The sequence below is a fragment of the Perca flavescens genome, chromosome 10 (assembly GCF_004354835.1).
Source record: "Perca flavescens isolate YP-PL-M2 chromosome 10, PFLA_1.0, whole genome shotgun sequence".
NCBI classification, from domain to species: domain Eukaryota; kingdom Metazoa; phylum Chordata; class Actinopteri; order Perciformes; family Percidae; genus Perca; species Perca flavescens.
Window position 1 is genome coordinate 13,093,543 of NC_041340.1, and position 21,216 is coordinate 13,114,758.

The 21,216-nt window shown below is 39.6% G+C and overlaps 1 protein-coding gene across 6 annotated transcripts in view; it reads left to right on the top strand.

Moving 5' to 3' along the window:
* enox2 (ecto-NOX disulfide-thiol exchanger 2) overlaps nucleotides 1-21,216 on the top strand; it is a 189,522-nt gene that overhangs the window by 140,080 nt on the left and 28,226 nt on the right. For 5 of the 6 annotated variants that reach the window (XM_028589142.1, XM_028589138.1, XM_028589137.1 and 2 more), the window contains 5 exons: nucleotides 2,193-2,348; nucleotides 3,607-3,672; nucleotides 14,044-14,250; nucleotides 18,363-18,596; nucleotides 19,934-20,146. In XM_028589142.1, coding sequence (XP_028444943.1) covers nucleotides 2,193-2,348; nucleotides 3,607-3,672; nucleotides 14,044-14,250; nucleotides 18,363-18,596; nucleotides 19,934-20,146 — 876 coding nt within the window. The remainder of the gene's footprint in view (nucleotides 1-2,192; nucleotides 2,349-3,606; nucleotides 3,673-14,043; nucleotides 14,251-18,362; nucleotides 18,597-19,933; nucleotides 20,147-21,216) is intronic. The other variant, XM_028589141.1, reaches the window with a different exon arrangement.

Genomic DNA, 21,216 nt, shown 5'->3' on the forward strand with positions numbered 1-21,216 from the left:
CCTTTATTACACACTGCTCTGCTTCATGCTTGCTTCAGGTCTCAGGCTCTTAATGGATGAGGAAAGATTGATAGGCGCGCACGCACGCGCGCGCACACACACACACACACACACACACACACACACACACACACACACACACACACACACACACACACACACACACACACACTCCAAAGGGAACATAAGCATGGGCAGCACTGCAGTCAAATTGAACCAGCCATGCCCTGATGTAACCAGAATGTTTCCTCCATGTGAGCTGAAATCTAGTTTGCTTTGCATCAACATATGACACGTGAATTCATAAGCATGCTTCCTAATTAAACCAGTAGAACAGTAGAGCAGTGGCTCAGGAATTGATGTTTGAAAATATTTTTATGATGCTTTCTTCTTTTTGCAAACACCCACAACACAACATAAGGTTCAGTCTTAGTGTATACTCTGTTTTGTTTCCTCAGTCCTTTTCTATGTAAAGTGTTTGGCATTCAGGTTGGTTATTGCACAAGCCTCCCATCTTCCATCCACCCTTTCCCTCCTACTATCCGTCTTCTCTTCATTCACCTTAACGTGCGAAAGAAGCAATCAAATGCCTGGATACTAGGGTCCATCTTATCACATGTTCCCTCTCAATCGGACACATGGTTAGCGACTGATGGGGAGGTCATCAATAGACATGGTTTCCATCTATTTTCCTTTAATAGAGTTCACCTATAGTTTGCCTTTCTCTATCTGCCCCTATTTCCCTCCTCATTTTTGTCTTTATTACACCCCTCTCTGGTGGTCTTCTGTGATGTGCATATTTCTTTATTCTTTTTCATTTAAGTCATCCATTTTCTCTCCTAGAGTAGATTTAGAGGAAATCACTTGCAAGCAAATGTATCTTATTACCAGTTAATGGGTGTATATTATAGAACAGTAAATATTTGTTCCTCTTTCACTGGATTTATTGATATTGAAGATAAGAAAAGTCAGAATTGTAGTGGAATCCACATAATGTTTGTTGCAGTTGTTCTCTTTTGGAGGGAAATATCACAACTTCAAGTCAATATTTATTTACAGGTACAGATATTTAAATTCAAAACAAAGTATTTTCAAAGTTTATGAATAGTCAGTTTTAGTTAAAACTTTATTACTGAGGTCATAGTACGTGGTGATGTTGTGCTGGACTGCAGTATATTGACAGCTGCAATGTTTTGCCCAGCACATTAACAAACATGAGGGGGGAAGAATATTAGAAACAGCAAGTACAACCGTAATAATAAATGTATAGTTAAATTAAAACATCTCTGACAGTGTCAATCAAAACTGAACATTTACTGTATATCTTTCTAAAGGTAGTATTTATTGCTAAACTGCTGTATTTCTCTCAGATTCTACTATTGTGTTGCTTGTTTATTTAAGCACTTCATTAGTCGACTGTGTCGTACAGTCAGCAAACAACACCTTCTGTATAATTTTTTTTTTTTTTTCCCAGTGGTTCAGATTTATTCTGCTACATATCTAGTGTATTACAGTGTGTGTATAATCTCCAGTGAAGGATTTGTTTTAGCGAGCCCTGCTCCTGCATGCACGTACACAGGTGCGTAAACATTACACACCCTGCGGCATAATTGTCAACTACAATCCTCTGCAGGTGATGTTGAGGCACATACTGGAGGGCAGCATCATTTCCATTTCAAAAAGCTCCATACTGGGATGCGTGTGCACATAAAAACATGGTGTCTATGGATGCCAGTGCTTGTGTAGGTGTGCGTATGTTTACCCAGGTGCAGTGTAAATCGATATTTGTAAATATAAGCTTCTCTGATACGTAGGTTTTAGACCCAACTGGCCAACTCTAATCATAATCTATAAGGTCATCATTCAAGATGCAGGAGTGACAGAGAGAATGATTCAGTAAAACTTCTTGAAGTATGCATGTTGTTTACGAGATGATTTATTCATGAATGGCTGTGTATTCCATTATGAGTAGGCTGCTTGTGTGTCACTGGTGTTGACCGAAGAACAGGTAGGGAATAAGTACACAATGTGAAATGGAACTTAGAAGATTTATTATGGGCTAAAGTGATATCTGAACAAAGGTTAGCTGTTGGTAAACAAGTCTGTGTTTAAAACTTACTGTCTATGTGTTCCCTTCTTTCCCAGGAAGGAAGAGCTGTGCGATCTCATTTATATTTCTCTCCTACCTCCAGATTTTGATCCCGGCCTTGGAATGATGGCTGGAATTACCCCCCTGAATCCCATGATGCCCGGCCTCGGTATGGTGCCTGCCCCCCTCTCCCAGGATCTGCCAGTTGTTAAGGAAATCATCCACTGCAAGAGCTGCACCCTGTTCCCCCCCAACCCCAGTAAGTCATAATATCATGCTAATCCTGCGCCTTCTGCGACAACCTGCTCCTTTACCAGTGCCTCCATGCAAAAGAGTCACACCACAATAAAAAGCATCTAACTCTGTTGTATTATTAGACCTTAGATCTTCTTCTTCAAAAATCTCAACACAAGGTTCAACTTACTGTTTTTTTTAAGTTTATTAACCATTGCCTTTCCCTTAAGCAGATGGAGTAGCTCAGTTTTTTTATAAAACGGATTTAGTTGTTTTAACTTAACTTGAGTATGTAATTTAGGTCACATGATAGTATAAGGGCTACATTTATTTTCTCAAATAAGCAATTAATAAGTGGATCCATAAAACATCCATGGCATTTTCCCAGAGCCCAGGGTGACATCAGCCGTATTTCCATAAACATATTGTTTTGCACACTTGGAAATATAGCATTAGAAAAGCTGAATTGAGGAAATTCAATGAAACTTCCTCAATTGCGCGAAAAGGTTTTTATACGCTCGCTTGAGGTGTTTTTTGTCTTCGAAAAAGAGTTAATGCGCTTAATGGGATATGGAAACGCCTTTGCCAAATAAGTTCTGACAAAGCGAATATTTAACTCACATCAGTGATCAGCTGTTTCCACTGTCGGCGTCTTCCCAAATATTATATTAATATGTCCTCCGGACAGGATGAAAGATGGCCCATAGCTGACATGAAAGAATAATTAAAACTTGCCCAATTGAACCAAGTTGATGGAAATAAACCTTATTCTCATTTCTTTTTTTGCAACTTTTCTAAAATTCGCTTTACAACGAAAACAGGGCTATCTTCAAATTTCTTTGTTCGTCAAGTTCAACAGTTTGAAACCCATGCAAGAAAAAAGATAATGTGACAAATGAGTGTGGTTATTGCAGATATAAGCATATATATTTGTTTGCAGCTTTTACTTCTGTAAAGACTTAAGATTATGCTTTTGTTACATATGTCAGACCCAAGACTTTTATTCCATTCCACTAGGTATTCCATTATGGGAAACAACAATCAACCATGCTATGTTCATCTGTGTTGTTGCTCTTTATTTTTTCTCCCCCCTTTCTGCCCAACGATTAACCTGATCACCATGAACTGCATTTACATTCACACAACAAACTTTCAGGGCAAGTCACTTTGTATTAAGCTGTTTTGTTGTTTATATGTATCTCACCTCCACCTTCCAATTATCCAGAGTTAGAAAAGTAATAGTAGGGGGTGCTTTTGATTGATCCCACCTTTTGCTTTTTCAGATTTCCTGCTAGAAAAGTTTCTGCCTGGGGACTTTATTCAAACAAGTCTTACAAGTCATCTTCAAGGTGAACTAAAACAAAAGCTCCTCAACGCAGTAGTACTGTATTTGGGAGTTCACAATCCTTTCACAAAACACACACTCTTGCATTCTGTTAGGCATTTATTTTTATCACACATATTCAGATGTGCTTGCATGTATGTGGTGTGCATTATGTCTCATTATAAACTGTCACTGTTACAATATGGTGCTGAGGGAAAAGCTGATGAACATCTTTCTTGTTGCTTGTCGTTAGCGTAGGGAAATGAACAATGTACTCTGTGCAAGGGCACATATAAACCCTGAGGCTGTGTGAGGGATCAGCTTGTCAAAAAATTTACCAACAACTTTAGAGCCTGTCACAATAATACCAGTTTACAATACTGTAATCTTTGCCCCAAAGTCTGAAGCTGTTTCCTTAGTGATGTATGGAAACAACACTTAAAGGTCCCATGACATGATGCTTTTTGGATGCTTTTATATAGACCTTAGTGGTCCCCTAATACTGTATCTGAAGTCTCTTTCTTGAAATTCAGCCTTGGTGCAGAATTACAGCCACTAGAGCCACTACAATGAGCTTTCCTTAGGATGTGCCATTTCTGTGTCTGTAGCTCTAAATGCTATTGAAGAGGAGAGAGGGGGGCAGGGTGGGGGTGTGACCTTGACCAACTGCCAAGCTTCGCTTGTTTTCAAACCATGATGTCTCTCTCTTTCTCATCAAGGGGGTAAGTCTCTCTCCACAACCCGTAGCTCCTCCGCCGTTAGCATTCCATCTGAAGTATTTAAAGACTTTATTTGTCCATTGTTTATTTCTAAGGAAACACAGCAATGTATAAAAGGCTCCATTACCTTGTATCTTACGTTATGGCTCCGTAGCAGGAGTTTTTGTAAAAAATAGGCTAACAATTGTGTCATAACCACACGACTTACTGTCGCATAGTAGAGGAATTACCGTATAGTACAGGATAAGCTTGCAGGCAGTTTCGACTTACATTAGCTGTTTAAGTTTAATTACTAATGTTAACTAGCATTTTAGTTAGCAATAATTAGCCTGTGCCCATGTTATCTCCTTTCATATACCTACGCTCTCCGTCTCTGCAAGATTCGGAATGATTGAGATTTCTCTCATCATAAGGAGCAAGATTCCAGATCGACCCATCTGAGCTTTCATTTTCTCAAAGGCAGAGCAGGATACCCAGGGCTCGGTTTACACCTATCACCATTTCTAGCCACTGGGGGACCATAGGCAGGCTGGGGGAACTCATATTAATGTTAAAAACCTCCATAAAGTGAAGTTTTCAGGCCATGGGACCTTTAATTGTGGACCTTTCTTATCTTCATACTGAACTTCATACTTTCTCTACCCCTATGCTTTTTACCCTGTCCCAGTTACTCTTTACTTGATCTCAATCTCTATTTTAGATCTTCTTGCCTGTCAGTGACAAAAAAAATTCTAATAAAATTCTCTAAGCCAAGTATTTTGAATAGGGCTGGGCGATATATTGATATCGTGATATGAGACTAGATATCGTCTTAGATTTTGGATATCGTAATATCGTGATATGACATAAGTGTCTTTTCCTGGTTTTAAAGGCTGCATTACAGTGAAGTGATGTACTCTTCTGAACTTACCAGACTGTTCTAGCTCTTCTATTGTTAATGATTATTTATCTAAAATCTAAGTGTGAAGATATTTTGCGAGAGCACCAACTGTCAACTCTAGAATATATCGCCGCAATATCGATATCGAGGTATTTGGTCAAGAATATCATGATATCTGATTTTCTCTATATCGCCCAGCCCTATATTAGAAAATATGGGACGTAGAAATAAGCGCTGAAAATGTGTAGAAGAAAAATTTAACAATTTAAAATGTTGGAAAACTAAAACAAACCTTATGGAGCTTTGATTTCATAAAATGTACTCCGGTTGTTATACTGTATTTATGTTTACATTTTATTGTTATTTGAATAGCTGAGCATTGAACCAGGTGAAGAAACCTGTTTATTATTTATTCATTTTGCAACTGTTCACTGAAATAGCCGGTTTCTGTGAAACTACTTGTGACATGTCATATTTGGCTTTGACTTTGACTGAACATTTGCTCTCACTTTGCGGAAAAAATATTGGGATATATATCGTATATCGATATTCAGCCAAAATATATCGGAATATGACTTTTGGTCCATATCGCCCAGCCCTAATTTTGAAGAGGCAGACATCTGAGAAAAACGGCCTAGGCTTAATTCTTCTCAGAAAAGTCAAGTAACTCTGTAATATTCAGCTCTACATTGTACACTGAAGCCAACAGAGATGAGTTATGCCCTGATAGAACATCCACCAGAGGGGGTGGATTGTGTGCCTCTGTGACCCTGCGAGTTGTCACAGCAGCAGCTCCTGATAGCGTCTCAAAAGACAAATTGGTCCAGACCAAAAGCAATTCAAAGACTTGTATGGACTGGTGTCTTATGTTTATAATAATGGACAGAATCTAGTTGTAGTAGTGCAATCTTTGGTTAATTTAGGATTGTAGTTCTGTTGACCTCATTGGACCTTGACGACCAGCGTGTACTATGATGGTTTGCAGCGTGAAGCGGTTGGGATTATTTTCTTCCCAAGTGAAGCCGGAGTGCGAGATCCAGACAAGGCAAAAAATGTCCTTACATTCAATCTACCCACATGATGTAGATTGAGGTTGCAAGCAGCTGTAATTGGTTTTCCTTCCTGGTGTCTGGCGGGTTCATCCTCAGGGACAGGATCAGGAGCTTGGACCTCCAGAAGGAGCTTGGAGTAGAACTGCTGCTTCTGAAAGGCACAGTGATCAAGCATCTCCCGGGATGCCTCTTGAATGTCTCTAAATGGAGGTTTTTCAGGCATCGGGCTTGAAGGAGACTCAAGATCCCCTCAAGGAGCTGGATGACATGGCTGGAGAAAAGGATGTCTGCAAACCTGTGCAGTCAACGCAGTGGGAAATTGATAGATGGATAGTATACCTTTGGTTTTTTCAACACATAGGAACAAAAACAATCACTTTACTGAAAAGGCACGTTACCTGTCAAATTCCTAACTTAAGGTGAAGTTTATTTTGAAATTCCTGGAAATAAAAAGTTTGGCTTGTTATTGGTTACACCAGGTTCTTGAGCATAAAAAGTATTTCACAAAATGTGGTTGTAAATGAAGTGTTATTGTTGAGGGTCGTATTAGTATATGTGTCACTAAAGCTGTGTGGACTCTGAGTAGTGTAGAGCTGAATGGGGAATAAGAGGAGAACATTGACGATAGAGGCGAATCATACTTTCATACTGCACACTATTAAAAGTAATTTTGGATGCAAAATTTTTTTTTTTTTTTGAGGACAAAGCTGTTAAGTGATGAAGAAAATGTTATAAAGTCTGTGCAATGTGTTTAATGGTCCAGTGTGTAACGTGTTTAGTTGTTCATTATCAAAATCTGTGTTGCCCGTTCACAAACTTGTCCTTTTTTATGAATATTTACCTCCACCATCAATTCCAAGTATTCCTTTTGGCTGGAAATTTTACATTTGCATTTGCATGAACTGGGGTAGACGCTCCATATTCATGCACCATCTTGAAATACGTTAGCCGGTAAGGGAGATACAGGACATACTGCTCCGCCTTTCGCATTTTCGCTGTCACATGATAAACTCACAGGTGCTGCTAATGCTGCTAATGGGTATCGTAGCTTCCTGGCCCCGGCAAGTTTGAAGAAGGAAACATGGAGGACCACATGTATTCAAAATCCAAATTTCAGGAACAGGAGTTTTCTTCGCCCAGAAAAAGAAAAAGGATATTGAAAAGAGCAAGAGACCGGCTTTTTGAAGTGTGAAGGCTACCGTAGCTGTAATACGTTCTTTGAACTGCGTGGTGCGAGAGAGTTGATTGCGATATGCGATCTCAACGCTAGCTGGGAGAAATTCCTACACATTGGACCTTTAAGGACTGCAACTAAAGTTTAATTTTCTCAATTAGTTGTTCTAAAGAAAATCGCAAATAGTAATAGCAAAATAAGTTCCCAAAGCCTACAGTGATGTCTTAAAGTGTCCTCTTTTGTCCAACCAACAGTAAACAACCCAAAGATAGTTTACTGTCATAGAAGATAAAGAAAACGTGAAAACCTTCACATTTGAGGAGCTTGAACCTATGATTTTTTTTCATTTGTGCTTTTAAAAACGCACTTAAACCACAAATTAATTATCAGAATAGTTGGACTAGTACTTTACCATTGAGCATACATAAAGCTTACTCTAAATGTGATGTGGGAAAAGAAATCCTTTCCTCTACTGTATCTGATGTTGTTATATTATTGAATAATACTGTGAGGTCAGTGGTACCACAGCCCCATTGGTTTTATACTTAATAAGTATTGCTCTGAACCAGCAATGTATTACAAATGCAGATAGTTTCGAGCTTTGTTCAGTATGCAAGGAACAAAGGGAATCAAGCATTGATGCTAGCCGCATTCAGGCTTTCAGAAAATATCGCAGGCAAAGTCCTGATGTCTAGGCAACAAGGTTGCATATGGTGTCATTACCCTCTAGCTGCACGCACACAATCTTACACAATGTGCGGCATCCCATCTCGCTGACCTGTAGCTGCGCAGCAACAACCCTGCAGCCTTCTTTTACTACCTCGTCAGTGTTCATCATTTTACCGTCAATGTGCATTCTCACCAGGCTCTTTTCGTCCATCTCCCTCAGTCAAACCCTCCCCATTTAGCCTTAACCCCTCTTCTACCTTCTCCACTGAAGCTTCCTTCCTTCCACCCACCTATCTAGTGCTAAAGGTGGGTTTTAAAAAACATTACACTCAACATTTGGACCTATGGGCTAATCTAATTGGACATCAAGCTCTGTGCTGTCTGTCTCCCTAGCTCTTTTAAACTTCTTAACTCAATCTGAGAGATATTTATTAATTATTCTTAAGGAAAGATGAAATGTATTCTTTTGAGCTTTGAGGATAGTAGCATTGTGGCCCAGTGTTGCTTATGCACACACATACATTTAGCTTGAATTAAGAAGGGTGCCCAACTGCAGTAGTTTTAATTACAAAAACATCTGAAAAAGTTACTGAGTAACTTTTAAACACAAATCAAAATGTATCAGTCAACCAAGACCCTAATAAAAAATTGACAAGCCGACTATTAGACTAAGATAGGGAAGTCCTAGTGTGTTACAATGTGCTGGCAATGATGTCTGTTTCTTAGTGTGTGCAGGTTCACGCCTTTTCTTTGTTCATGTGTGACGTGAGTGAACTGAACATGTGTGAGCTGGACAGGAGTGTGTGAGCTGTAAATGTAGTTTGTCTTCTGAATAACAGTCCTTGGAGGATTTAAGTCTCCCCCCTGTGTCAGCCCCATGGACTATAAAAAGGTGTTTAGCCAGTCGAGGTGATGGATGGTGGTGACCTGTGTTAGTGTAGCAGACCAGTGGGTGGCCACACAGACGGCAGGCCTGTGAGACGGGGCTTGACTGTGAATCAGTCTGTGTGTTTGCTTTACAGCAGCCTCCGCATTTATCCAAAGTAACATGTCAGAACAAAAGCACATCAACCAGCTTATTAGTCAGCCAATGGTTTATACAGGCTGCTAATTTCCCAAGATTCAAAGCATACAATAAGTGAGTGGGCCGAAAACTAGAAAATCCTGTACATTATAGTTCAATCCAATACAACAGACTCAATTATGTGGTGGGTTTTGAGTTAGTTTGTTGTGTTTTTGTATTTTATTGCGTTACATTATTAGTTTAGTACTTACATTTTAATCCTCAATATATGCAAATAAATTGGACAAAATATTAGTCATCATATCATAAAATGCAGTTTTCAAAGACAATGTGAACCCTGTATCCACTCTCTCCTTGACTTACTTTACTCCGTTTCTCTGTCTGCATTTCAAAATGATCAACCTTGAAATGTCCGTCTCACATTTACTCAAAGGGACCCACATTGAGTTAGAACTTGGACAAAAAATACTTTTTTTGCAGCAGCACCCACATGTTAGGATTTCCACAGTGGATCCTGCGAAATCTGCTCCCTCCATCATTTCACTGTTCTTTTCTGCATTTGTATGCAAATATAAAGCAGGTGAACCTGAGGCAATCACTTGGATTGCTTTCATACATTGTATGATATCATGTATTTCTTGTAATTCAATCAAGAAATCATGAATAGTTCATCTGAATATTGTGCATAGTGCATTTACATAAAATATCTTAATGTGCAGAACAGTGGGGTTCAGTAGCACAGCAGGTGGCTGAGAGGATAGATCTCACTGCTGCAAACCGTTAACTGCTAACAAAAAACCCAATCTTTGTATTGCAAAACTAAAAAAGTTTTGTATTCAATTTACAACATGACACATTAGGTGACTGTGATTTCTCCGTCCTCTTTGCTCTCCCCATCGTCTCCATCAGACACTCGTGGACCGAAAAGGTCAGTTCATTTGGAACTCTTTGTTGTGTCAACAAAGCTCTTTCTTGCTGTTGCAAGCTTTTTCTGCACCACTTTGTACTTGTTCTGTCCATCTTAACTCAAAACTACTTTAATCCGCCAACTCTGGAGGTCAAGGAATGATCTGATCAATCTTTTTTAGCCAGAGGAGAACTCTGTGACTTTGGAGCTTTATGTTTTGAATGCAGGCATCTCATAAATATTTTTCTTTTTGTAAAATATGTATTCCAGATGGTTGGTTTATTTATCATACTATGAAGAGGCATCATAAATGTGAAGCAGCAAAACTGATGTCTCCCCAAATAACTGAGCTCCTAACTTCATCATGTGGAATGAGACCAACCACCCTGCTGAGAAACCTAATTTCCGCTGTTGTTCTTGTTCTTTCTTTCTTTACCCAAATCTTGTACAGTTGAGGGTTGGAGTTATAGTTATATATATATATATATATATATATATATATATATATATATATATATATACACCTATATACATATATATACCTATATATACACACACACACACACACACACACACAGTACAGGCCAAAAGTTTGGACACACCTCATTCAATGAGTTTCCTTTATTTTGATGACTATTTACATTGTAGATTCTCACTGAAGGCATCAAAACTATGAATGAACACATATGGAATTATTTACTTAACAAAAAAGTGTGAAATAACTGAAAACATGTCTTATATTTTAGATAACTCAAAGTAGCCACCCTTTGCTTTTTTGATAGCGCTGCAAACCCTTGGTGTTCTCTCAATGAGCTTCATGAGGTAGTCACCTGAAATGGTTTTTACTTCATAGGTGTGCCTTGTCAGGGTTAATTAGTGGAATTTTTTCCCTTATTAATTGTGTTGGGACCATCAGTTGTGTTGTGCAGAAGTCAGGTTGATACACAGCCGACAGCCCTATTGGACAACTGTTAGAATTCATATTATGGCAAGAACCAATCAGCTAAGTAAAGAGAAACGAGTGGCCATCATTACTTTAACAAATGAAGGTCAGTCAGTCCGGAAAATTGCAAAAACTTTGAATGTGTCCCCAAGTGCAGTTGCAAAAACCATCAAGCGCTACAACGAAACTGGCTCACATGAGGACCGCCCCAGGAAAGGAAGACCAAGAGTCCCCTCTGCTGCTGAGGATAAGTTCATCCGAGTCACCAGCCTCCGAAATCGCAAGTTAACAGCAGCTCAGATTAGAGACCAGATGAATGCCACACCAAGTTCTAGCAGCAGACACATATTTAGAACAACTGTTAAAAGGATACTGCGCGAATCAGGACTTCATGGTCAAGTAGCTGCTAGGAAAACAATGCTAAGGAGAGGCAACAAGCAGAAGAGATTTTTTGGGCCAAGAAACACAAGGAATGGACATTAGACCAGTGGAAATCTGTGCTTTGGTCTGATGAGTTCAAATTTGAGATCTTTGGTTCCAACCACCGTGTCTTTGTGCGACGCAGAAAAGGTGAACGGATGGATTCTACATGCCTGGTTCCCACCGTGAAGCATGGAGGAGGAGGTGTGATGGTGTGGGGGTGCTTTGCTGGTGACACTGTTGGGGATTTATTCTAAATTGAAAGCATACTGAACCAGTATGGCTATCACAGCATCCTACAGCGACATGCCATCCCATCCGGTTTGCGTTTAGTTGGACCATCATTTATTTTTCAATAGGACAATGACCCCAAACACACCTCCAGGCTGTGTAAGGGCTATTTCACCAAGAAGGAGAGTGATGGAGTTCTGCGCCAGATGACCTGGCCTCCACAGTCACCGGACCTGAACCCAATCAAGATGGTTTGGGGTGAGCTGGACCGCCTAGTGAAGGCAAAAGGGCCAACAAGTGCTAAGCATCTCTGGGAACTCCTTCAAGACTGTTGGAAAACCATTTCAGGTGACTACCTCTTGAAGCTCATCAAGAGAATGCCAAGAGTGTGCAAAGCAGTAATCAGAGTAAAGGGTGGCTACTTTGAGGAATCTAAAATATAAGACATGTTTTCAGTTATTTCACACTTGTTTAAGTATATCATTCCACTTGTTCATTCATAGTTTTGATGCCTTCAGTGAGAATCTACAATGTAAATAGTCATGAAAATAAAGGAAACGCATTGAATGAGAAGGTGTGTCCAAACCTTTGGCCTGTACTGTATTTATGTGTTTTTAAGAATTGGATCATGAATGGGTATGCTTTTCCTCACATGGTTTAGATAAGAGATGGCAGAGGGTAGTGCAAGGTTTGTTTTGCCTAATGAGAGTCTTAAAAGGGAACCAGAAGGCAAGATCTGAAACTCTGAATATAGGGGATGAGAGCCGTCAGAATGAATGGACTCTTCTTTCTTTAACAACTGTTTGTTATACAGACTTAATAACCGACTTTTCTGTTTGCTGCAAGGTTAGTTACCGCCCTATTTAGAGTGTTTTTCTGTTTGACAGTGAGAGAAAGCTAATGAAAAGTTTGTATTACTGCACCCAACCAATGCTCAGTCTTGAAATCCTTTTGATCCCACTTATAGGATCTCAAGATATCTGAATTAATCCACTTGCTGCTGATCAGTGAGGCCCTCATGACACACCTCAGGTATCCAACCAAGTTCAACTCTAGGTCTTTTCAGTAGTATCAATAACTACAGTGGTGGGAGCATCAGTAACAGTGATTGCATGCCCTTTCTAGCAGACATCCGGAAATTCAGCATTCTCAGCGTTTCACTGATTAGCTGGTTCACTCCTCATAGACCCCCCTAATCACATTCATCATGGATGAGAAGCCTGATCTATTGGAGATTAGATCAGTCAACACTCATCTGTGTTAAATAAGTGATTTTCTGCAATGCAGGGGACCTTCCACATGAGAGATCACTTTGTGGCTAAAAGGATTTCATTTTCATGCATGGAATGGTTTTGATATTAACATTTATCTAACAAAAAAACCCATCCGAGCATATTGCTCCAAGTTGTCATTATGCATGCATTCATCTTTATCGTTTTTTAGGGTGTCTTTGCTATGTTTTAAAATATGTTCAAGCTTCAGAATGTGGCCTGTTTTTCCAAGTCGTTAATCGTGTTATGTACAGACTTTTTCTTCTTGTGTGACCTGGCTCCTTTTCTTCTCAGCCTGAATGTGGAGCTAGACCCCAGGTCCTTTTTAGGATTTATTTGTCATTCATGCCTTCTGGATATTTTGTATTTGCTTTTGTTTTCTTTAGTCATTATGTGTGGATTGCCGTAGATGCTTTATCATGGTAGTCTTCTTTCTGCAGTTATTTGAGGGCCACTTTCCCCTCTTAAGAATCTTTCCTTACATTTAGTTAATGGATCTTTTGTGACTTAGTCAGTTTCTGCTTATATGGGTGGCTTTCCGTTCCATTAGATTCTCATCTATGTTATTAACTCAACTTTACACATACACCTGGTAGGCAGTCTATACAGAATAAACACCCAGGTTTTTGTTATTTGTGAACCTTGGAATACCTTGCTATTCAAATTTTGGCTTTTAAAGTAAGAATAAATATAATTTTATATTGGTTCTATATATATATATATATATATATATATATATATATATATATATATATATATATATATATATATATATATATATATATATATATATATATATATATATAGTTTTTTTTAGTTAAAACAAATTCAGGAAATCTTGGAAAGATTTCCAGCAGCGACATAATCAGAACAGTATCTTTTTATGCCATTAGACATATTGTCAGCTTCTCAAAGAGCATAATTAACAGCTGAATCATTTCTTGTGTTTGTATTTCAAATGTATTATCTCCACATAAATGCAAGTGCACACAGTTTCATCATCATCATTCCAGCCCTTTCTTAATATTTTAACATACTAATGGTTGATATATGTATCTGTATTTGTAACTGTATTTTCTCTCCTTTGTTCCACTACTTTTGAACAGACCTTCCCCCTCCAGCCACAAGAGACCGCCCTCCAGGTTGTAAGACGGTGTTTGTCGGCGGTCTGCCAGAGAACGCCACAGAGCAACTCATCATGGAGGTCTTCGGGCAGTGTGGTGATATCACTGCCATACGCAAAAGCAAGAAAAACTTCTGCCATATCAGATTTGCTGAAGAGTTTACTGTGGACAAGGCTCTCTTCCTGTCGGGTATGCTGTCATAACTCTAATATCTCATTGTGTAAGTTGTATTGGTATATTTCTATGGTATATTTCAGTGCATTTGTGTTAGTGGCATTTAGACAAATGTTAAGCAAGAATACATAGAGTTGCAAAGTAGGCCCCTGGAAGTAAAACTCCCATAGACAATGTTATGTAAGTAAAAGTTGGAACCCTCTCCCACCCAGTGGACAGAAGAGCAAGTGGGTCAGAAAATATCTGGTTTCTTGATTTTTAAAAATGTTTAAGATGCAAGTACATAAAAACTCCCAGGGTGCATTTTGGTAAGAAACATTTGTGAGTGAAAGCTAAAGATTACACTATTGAGATGAATTTTGGATGATTGAGCATCAAAATGACAAAGCATTTTGAATTCGATACAACTCTGATTCGTGCCCTCGTTGCCATAGCAACGGTGGCCAAGGCTCGTATGTATTATTTAGAGTCGTCCGTCATGCCAAACTTACACAGAAAATATGATCTCTCAGAAACAAAGATGAAATAATTAAATTGATGGCCATACTACAAACCTCAAGGTTCATTAATTATACATTCGGGAAAAAACATGCACATAACCAACAGTTCCACCCTCTTCACATCTGTATTGGGTTTACTATTGGAAAAGACAGTTAGTACACTCACAGTCGTTGAGAATAATAAGAGGGCCACTTGAGGCTCACACAACAGATATATAAATTACCATTAAGTCAAAAAAGCATCTCTACTTATCTTATCTTCATTTCACAGCAGCTTCTGGAGCCCTAAATCTCTCTCGGCTGGCCATATATTCCTACTTAGAAAAACCCTTTTAACCTAGCAGCAGTGGTATTCCCAGCATTATTAAGTGTGTGTTCATGCTTGTGTGTGTGTGCGTGAGAGGTCCTGTGATTTCGTCTCTATTCTCACAGTGAGATGTGGGAGCTGAGGTCTATATATTAGCCACATGACAGAGCTGTGTAGTTTTCCCATAAATAATACCCCACCCACACACACACATCCATACACACTCTGTGCAAACACAGTACCCAGCAATGACACAAACTCCAGCAGCCCCAGCACACTGAGATCTCCTCCATATGAAATATTGAAGTAGTAGTAGATTGCGAGCCTGAAGCAGGGAGAGCGTACTGAAATAGAAACCCCCCAAACTTGCACTCATTTCTTTTCCTGTTTGCACTGGCATCTTACACTGCCCCCTTCTCCTGTGATGACAATGGCTGGAGCACACACTCAAACATCTGTACCCAAACACTCACACTTAACACACTCTCTGATCATTTCAACCAATTAAATCACAAAATGGGTATGATTTCACTTCAGATCTATCTGCAACCAGCCATTAGTCAAAATTGAGTATAGAGGAGAGTGTAAGGATAAGAGGGAAGTAGTGAGGAGAAGAGGGGGTAATGAGGGATATGGTGCTCGTTCAGTGCCTCTAGAGAAGTCTCTCTTGTTTTTTGGAAAAAGGATGCAGGCCTTCTGTACTCCACAAAGTCTACATTTACAGTACATCTTGTCAAGTGACGAAATCCAACAAGCAAAAGAGGTATGACGAGGATGAAGAGAGCGGTACTAGCAGAGGTGGGTAGTAACGAGTTACATTTACTCCGTTGCATTTACTTGAGTAAGTTTTTGAAAACAATTATACTTCTGGGAGTAGTTTTACGTCACTATACTTTTTACTTTTACTTGAGTAGATTTGTGAAGAAGAAACTGTACTCTTACTCCGCTACATTAGGCTACAATGAGCTCGTTACTTTTCTTTTTACCTCTTTGGTATTCTATGCGTCATTGTTTGTATCCCCCCCGCGTACGCCTCATTTTAATGTTTTATTTTGACAGAGAGAGAGACTTCCGCTAAAGGCTCTATCACGTGACTGTATTTCACCAATCAAACGTAGTTGTGCAGTCTCGTCACGTGACCATACTCAATCTCAGCGGCGGGACGGGTCAGCTTTGCAGTCGTCAAAAATTTCAGAATCAACCGCCTGTACTACCAGTCCAGATCAACATGCCCTGGATTTCTTTCAGTTACCCAGCTTCACCTAACCGAACAGCCGCGGTCCCGCATAAGCTGTGTCACGACGGTGGTTAACAACTAGTTCAATCAACCCAGGGTTTCCCAATCCAGTTCACATAAGAGAGGCGGTGTTTGCACAACATGACCAATAGCCACATATTTTACATAAGAAGAACAAACTATAATTCTACATAAATATGAAGAACACAGACACGGTTTTACAGGCAAAACGCAATAAAGACGCTGCTTCCTAAAACGGGGAAAGCTGGCAAAAAGAATTAGGCGACGCTGTAGATGCGTAAATCACAACTCTTATTAATATCACTTCCTCATCAGTCAGCCACAAGATCTGACCATAATTACACTTGTTCTTTCCATAAACTGTCGTTGCTTTTGCCTATTTGCAGTTGCAACCCTGGCAGTGGAAGCAATCGTGAGAGCAAATAAAAAAAATATAAAAACCTAATTCAAGCCGCTGTGTGCATTGGCAACACACGGCTCAAGAAGCCAAGAAATAGCCGATATGTAATTCCCTCCCATTAAAATCTATATATTTCATCAGGGAATGTTAACGGGGTTGTCGGTCTCTAAATGTTTTTTGTATGAGCACCCTCTCTCTCTCTCTCTCTCTCTCTCTCTCTCTCTCTCTCTCTCTCTCTCTCTCTCTCTCTCTCTCTCACGCACACCAAGCTCCGCCTGATCTTCTAAGAACAGTGACGCCGTTATCAATCGAGTATTGATTGGTCAGTAGGCGGTGCTTTTACACCAGTTGATCTCTGATCTCCAACATAACCTGCTCCCGACCAGGTTAGGCGTCCAGCATAAGTTACCACGGCGATTGAACCCAGTATCAAGTGATCCACCTTCGTGATACAGAAAACCCTGGTGAACCTGAAGTTAGCTCGTTAACGCCAAATCTTGCTTCGTAGTACAGGCCTCTGGCCTCATATTGAAAGCATGTTTACCTTAGTAAAAGTGCGAAACAGCAGCTACATTACCTTGTTCTCGTTCTGCCTGCAGAGCCTGGTAAAAAAAAGTATAAAGGTTTGGAAATTTGTGTTACATGTGCTTATTTATTTTTTATGTAATATTATTTTATTGATTTAATTTTTTAAGTACTTTAATTTACCTGGATTATTTTTTAAGATATTTTGTAATTAATTAATTTTAATTTATTTTATTGATTGGATGAACTATAATTTGCCTAAAGATGATTATTTTGTATTTTTGTCCGTCTGATTGAATGCTTGCATTAAAAAATAAATCAGAAGTTACTCAACAGTTACTCAGTACTTGAGAGTTTTTTTCACCAAGTACTTTTTTACTCTTACTCAAGTAATTATTTGGATGACTACTTGTTACTTTTACTTGAGTCATATTATTCTGAAGTAACAGTACTTTTACTTGAATACAATTTTTGGCTACTGTACCCACCTCTGGGTACTGGGCAGGTTGACCCCAATAAAAGGGCCTGCTAAGTGGTTTGTGTCCGTTAGCGGTTATGTAATCTAAATTCAATTTGTGAAAAGTGATGGAAAGTGACTCACAACTGGCCAAGAAAGAAACCATGCAACATATAGAGTAAAGCTCATGTGTGTACCTTTGTGGTCTCCTGCTCCTTTTTTCCTATGTGACTATTTAGTTGACTCAAATCCATGCCTCCAGCCATATTTTTCATTTGCATTAAAAATGCCCATAATTAAATTTTTCTGTATTTTTTTATTTCATGAGCAGCTTAGAAGATGTGAGACTTACTGATTATCATATAGAATGTTTAATAAGAAAGTGCACCGGCAGGTGCGAATGGGAAGTGTGAAGTTGACAGCTGTCAAAAATTAGAGGCATTCAGGCGTTGCGGTGCTGCAGTGTCTTAAGGTGGAAACTACGTAACTGTGACTTCCTCAGTCTGAATCCAACTAGGTTCTTTGTCACATGTCACCTTCTTTTCTCTCTCCCTTTGTTTTTTCTCTCTTGTGTCAAATACCTAATAACAAGACTGAGAAGCTACAGCCACGCTAGCGGCTCCGGAAGGCCTCAGTGCTTTGAGCTAACCTTTAAATCTTTACACTTTTGTCTCCCATAGGTTATCGTATTCGCTTGGGCTCCAGCACAGACAAAAAAGACACTGGCCGTCTCCACGTGGACTTTGCCCAGGCCAGAGACGACCTCTATGAGTGGGAGTGTCGCCAGCGCATGTTGGCCAGAGAGGAGAGGCACCGGCGCAAGGTAGAGGAGGATCGCCTCCGGCCGCCCTCCCCTCCTCCCATCGTCCACTACTCAGAGCACGAGTGCAGCCAGCTGGGAGACAAGATCAAAGGTTGGCAAAATATAAAACATATACAATAAAATATGTGCATGATATGATAGCACAAACATAAGAAACGGAGAACGGTAAAGAAGTAAAACCTTGACACGTGTGGAAGAAAATGGATCCAGTCATGGCAATATTGTAACTGACAAGGTAGAGAGTACGGTAGGAGTAGATCTGTATGTGTGTACTTGTGCTTGACCATTTGCACGCTTGCAGGGGGTATCCAACGCAAGTCAAGGTATTACAGGAGGGGTTCTAAACTGCAGCTGGTAAAACTGACAAAGCAGTTCTCTCATATTTGAACAAATTCAGGAACTCTGTTTTCAAAAGACATTACACAAAGGCTGTTCAACACGGTATATCAGTTTACTCTTCCCTTAGCACATGCTCCTCGCTCTTATCTTGTCCTTCCTTTTCTCCTCTCCGCACTCTCTGTTCTTTTCTGCTTGTCCTCTCCATTTCCTCTTCTCCGCTCTTGTTTCCCCCTCTTCTCAGCTTTCCGTCGAGTTTCTGGCTGAATAAACTTGTTTCACTAATGAGCAATGACACTTCCAGGTCTTAGTCCCAGTTGCCTGATAACAAAATGGCTGTGACTTTCTGCCTCTCTACCATCTGTGTGTGTCTTTTCCAGCTCTCCCTCCCCTGGCCCTGGTGTAAATAACTGAACACTTTGGGCTGCTGTTGTGAAAGCACACATCCCTGCTCTTTGCTGCAGATTTAGGTGTACTCTTTTCTGAATCTTCCACCCAGAGGAAAAAAAATGGGTTTACCCCTTTTCAGTGCCAGTTATATTCCTGTACTTCAAACCCAGTTCGTCCTTTTCATGACGTAAAGCTCAAAGCAACAACTTTTTACCCAAACCACTTTTTACTTCCCTCAGGTGTTGTTGAGGTCTGAAGGGTTCTTTGTTACAAAGCATATGACGGCCTGTCATGTGTACAGTTCTCTTTTTTCCTTTCATCCAATAGCAAATACAGTTTAATCTGTTTTTATTTTATTTATTTGTATCTTTTTTTACCTTGCTCACATTAACGCTGCCTTTGTCTACTTTTCAATCAACAAATTAAAAAGTGTGTGCTACTATATTTATTTAAAGTTACCTGTAGACTCCTCTATATATGTTTTCTATCATAAATCAAGGCTGTTTGGTCACAATTTATAACCTTGTCTCACATGGATTATAAATATAATGTTCACCTATGTGATTATGAGCACAATGTTCGGCTTGCCAGCTGTTGCTTTTACCAACTTAAGTGCCCTAGGACTGTACAGGAATAGTCTATTTTTGCTTCCCTGTATAGAGCCTGACTCTTCCTTTCTCTGTGTTCTCACCTCTTGGCCAGACGACGGAAAGTTTCCCGAAGCAGTGCGTGTTCTCTTGACGTGGTTGGAACGAGGTGAAGTCAACCGCAGGAACGCCAACAACTTCTACTCCATGATCCAGTCATCTAACGGCCACATCCGCCGGCTGACGAGCGAGAAGAGTCAGCATGAGAAGGAGGTGGAGGAGGCCAAAGACAAGTTCAAGACTGCTCTGGCCGGCATAGTTGGTCAATGTGAGTCTTTTGTTCTTATTACACATATACACACTTGGCTGTATAAAACAGTTATTCCACATGTACTATAAGTGTACAACAGTGTATTGTTTTTGGTACAAAGGCCAAAGTGAGAGAGAGAGAGTATATCATTTAAAGTTTACTACTAGAATACATTTATCATACTCCTTGTTGTGCAGTAGAAGTACAGGAGGAGGATGAGAATGAGTCCTTTTGTGGTTGAAGTTTGTGGTTCACTGTAAGTTCCCCTATCATAGGACTAAACACAGAACATAAACATGCTGTAAGACTTGTTGTGCCTGAAGTACTTAATGCTGCAAATAAGTAAGTATAATATTGATCACAGCCACTCATTAACTCTCACACGATGCACAGTATTGTAAATCCATAAGGAACACACATTGTGGATATAACGGTTATTTAGTTTAATAGCCTCATAGAAACCATCTTGTTTCATGTTTTTGGGAGGATGGCTTTAAGGTAAGTTTTTTTTTTTTTTTTTTTTTTTTCTAACAGTGTTGTTACATCACTCTAAACCACTCGACATTCAGCGACCTGCTCGTTTGTATTCCTTCTGAGACACAAATATCTAACATTGAAGGAAAAAAATCATACAGATACCTGTGACTGGAGTGGAACGTTATTCATTTTTTCTTCAGATAAATAGCAAGTAGCCCTGTAGATACAATGGTGGCCAAACATACATGGTAAAGACATGCTTATGTCATTTCAGTTGATGAAAAGCCAAAGGTAGAGCTTACTGCTCCTTCTCACCTTTGACAGCTTTGGCTGTGCAGCTGCTTGTTTACAGCACCGCCTGCAGCACTTTGTCTCCGCGTATCCCTACACATCCATGTTAAATACAACGTAAACATCCTTCAACACACTGTAAAGTTCACGGTTTTTGTTTAATTTATTGTTCATTAGATAAATAATACATGTAGAAGACAAAGATGTTGTATGTGATTGTGCTTGTAAAACCACACAGAGAGAGGTTGTCCTTGTATTAGCTGTCCTCTATCATTTCAGCCCATACAAACACATTCCTATTCATGACCTTGCCTTCCTCC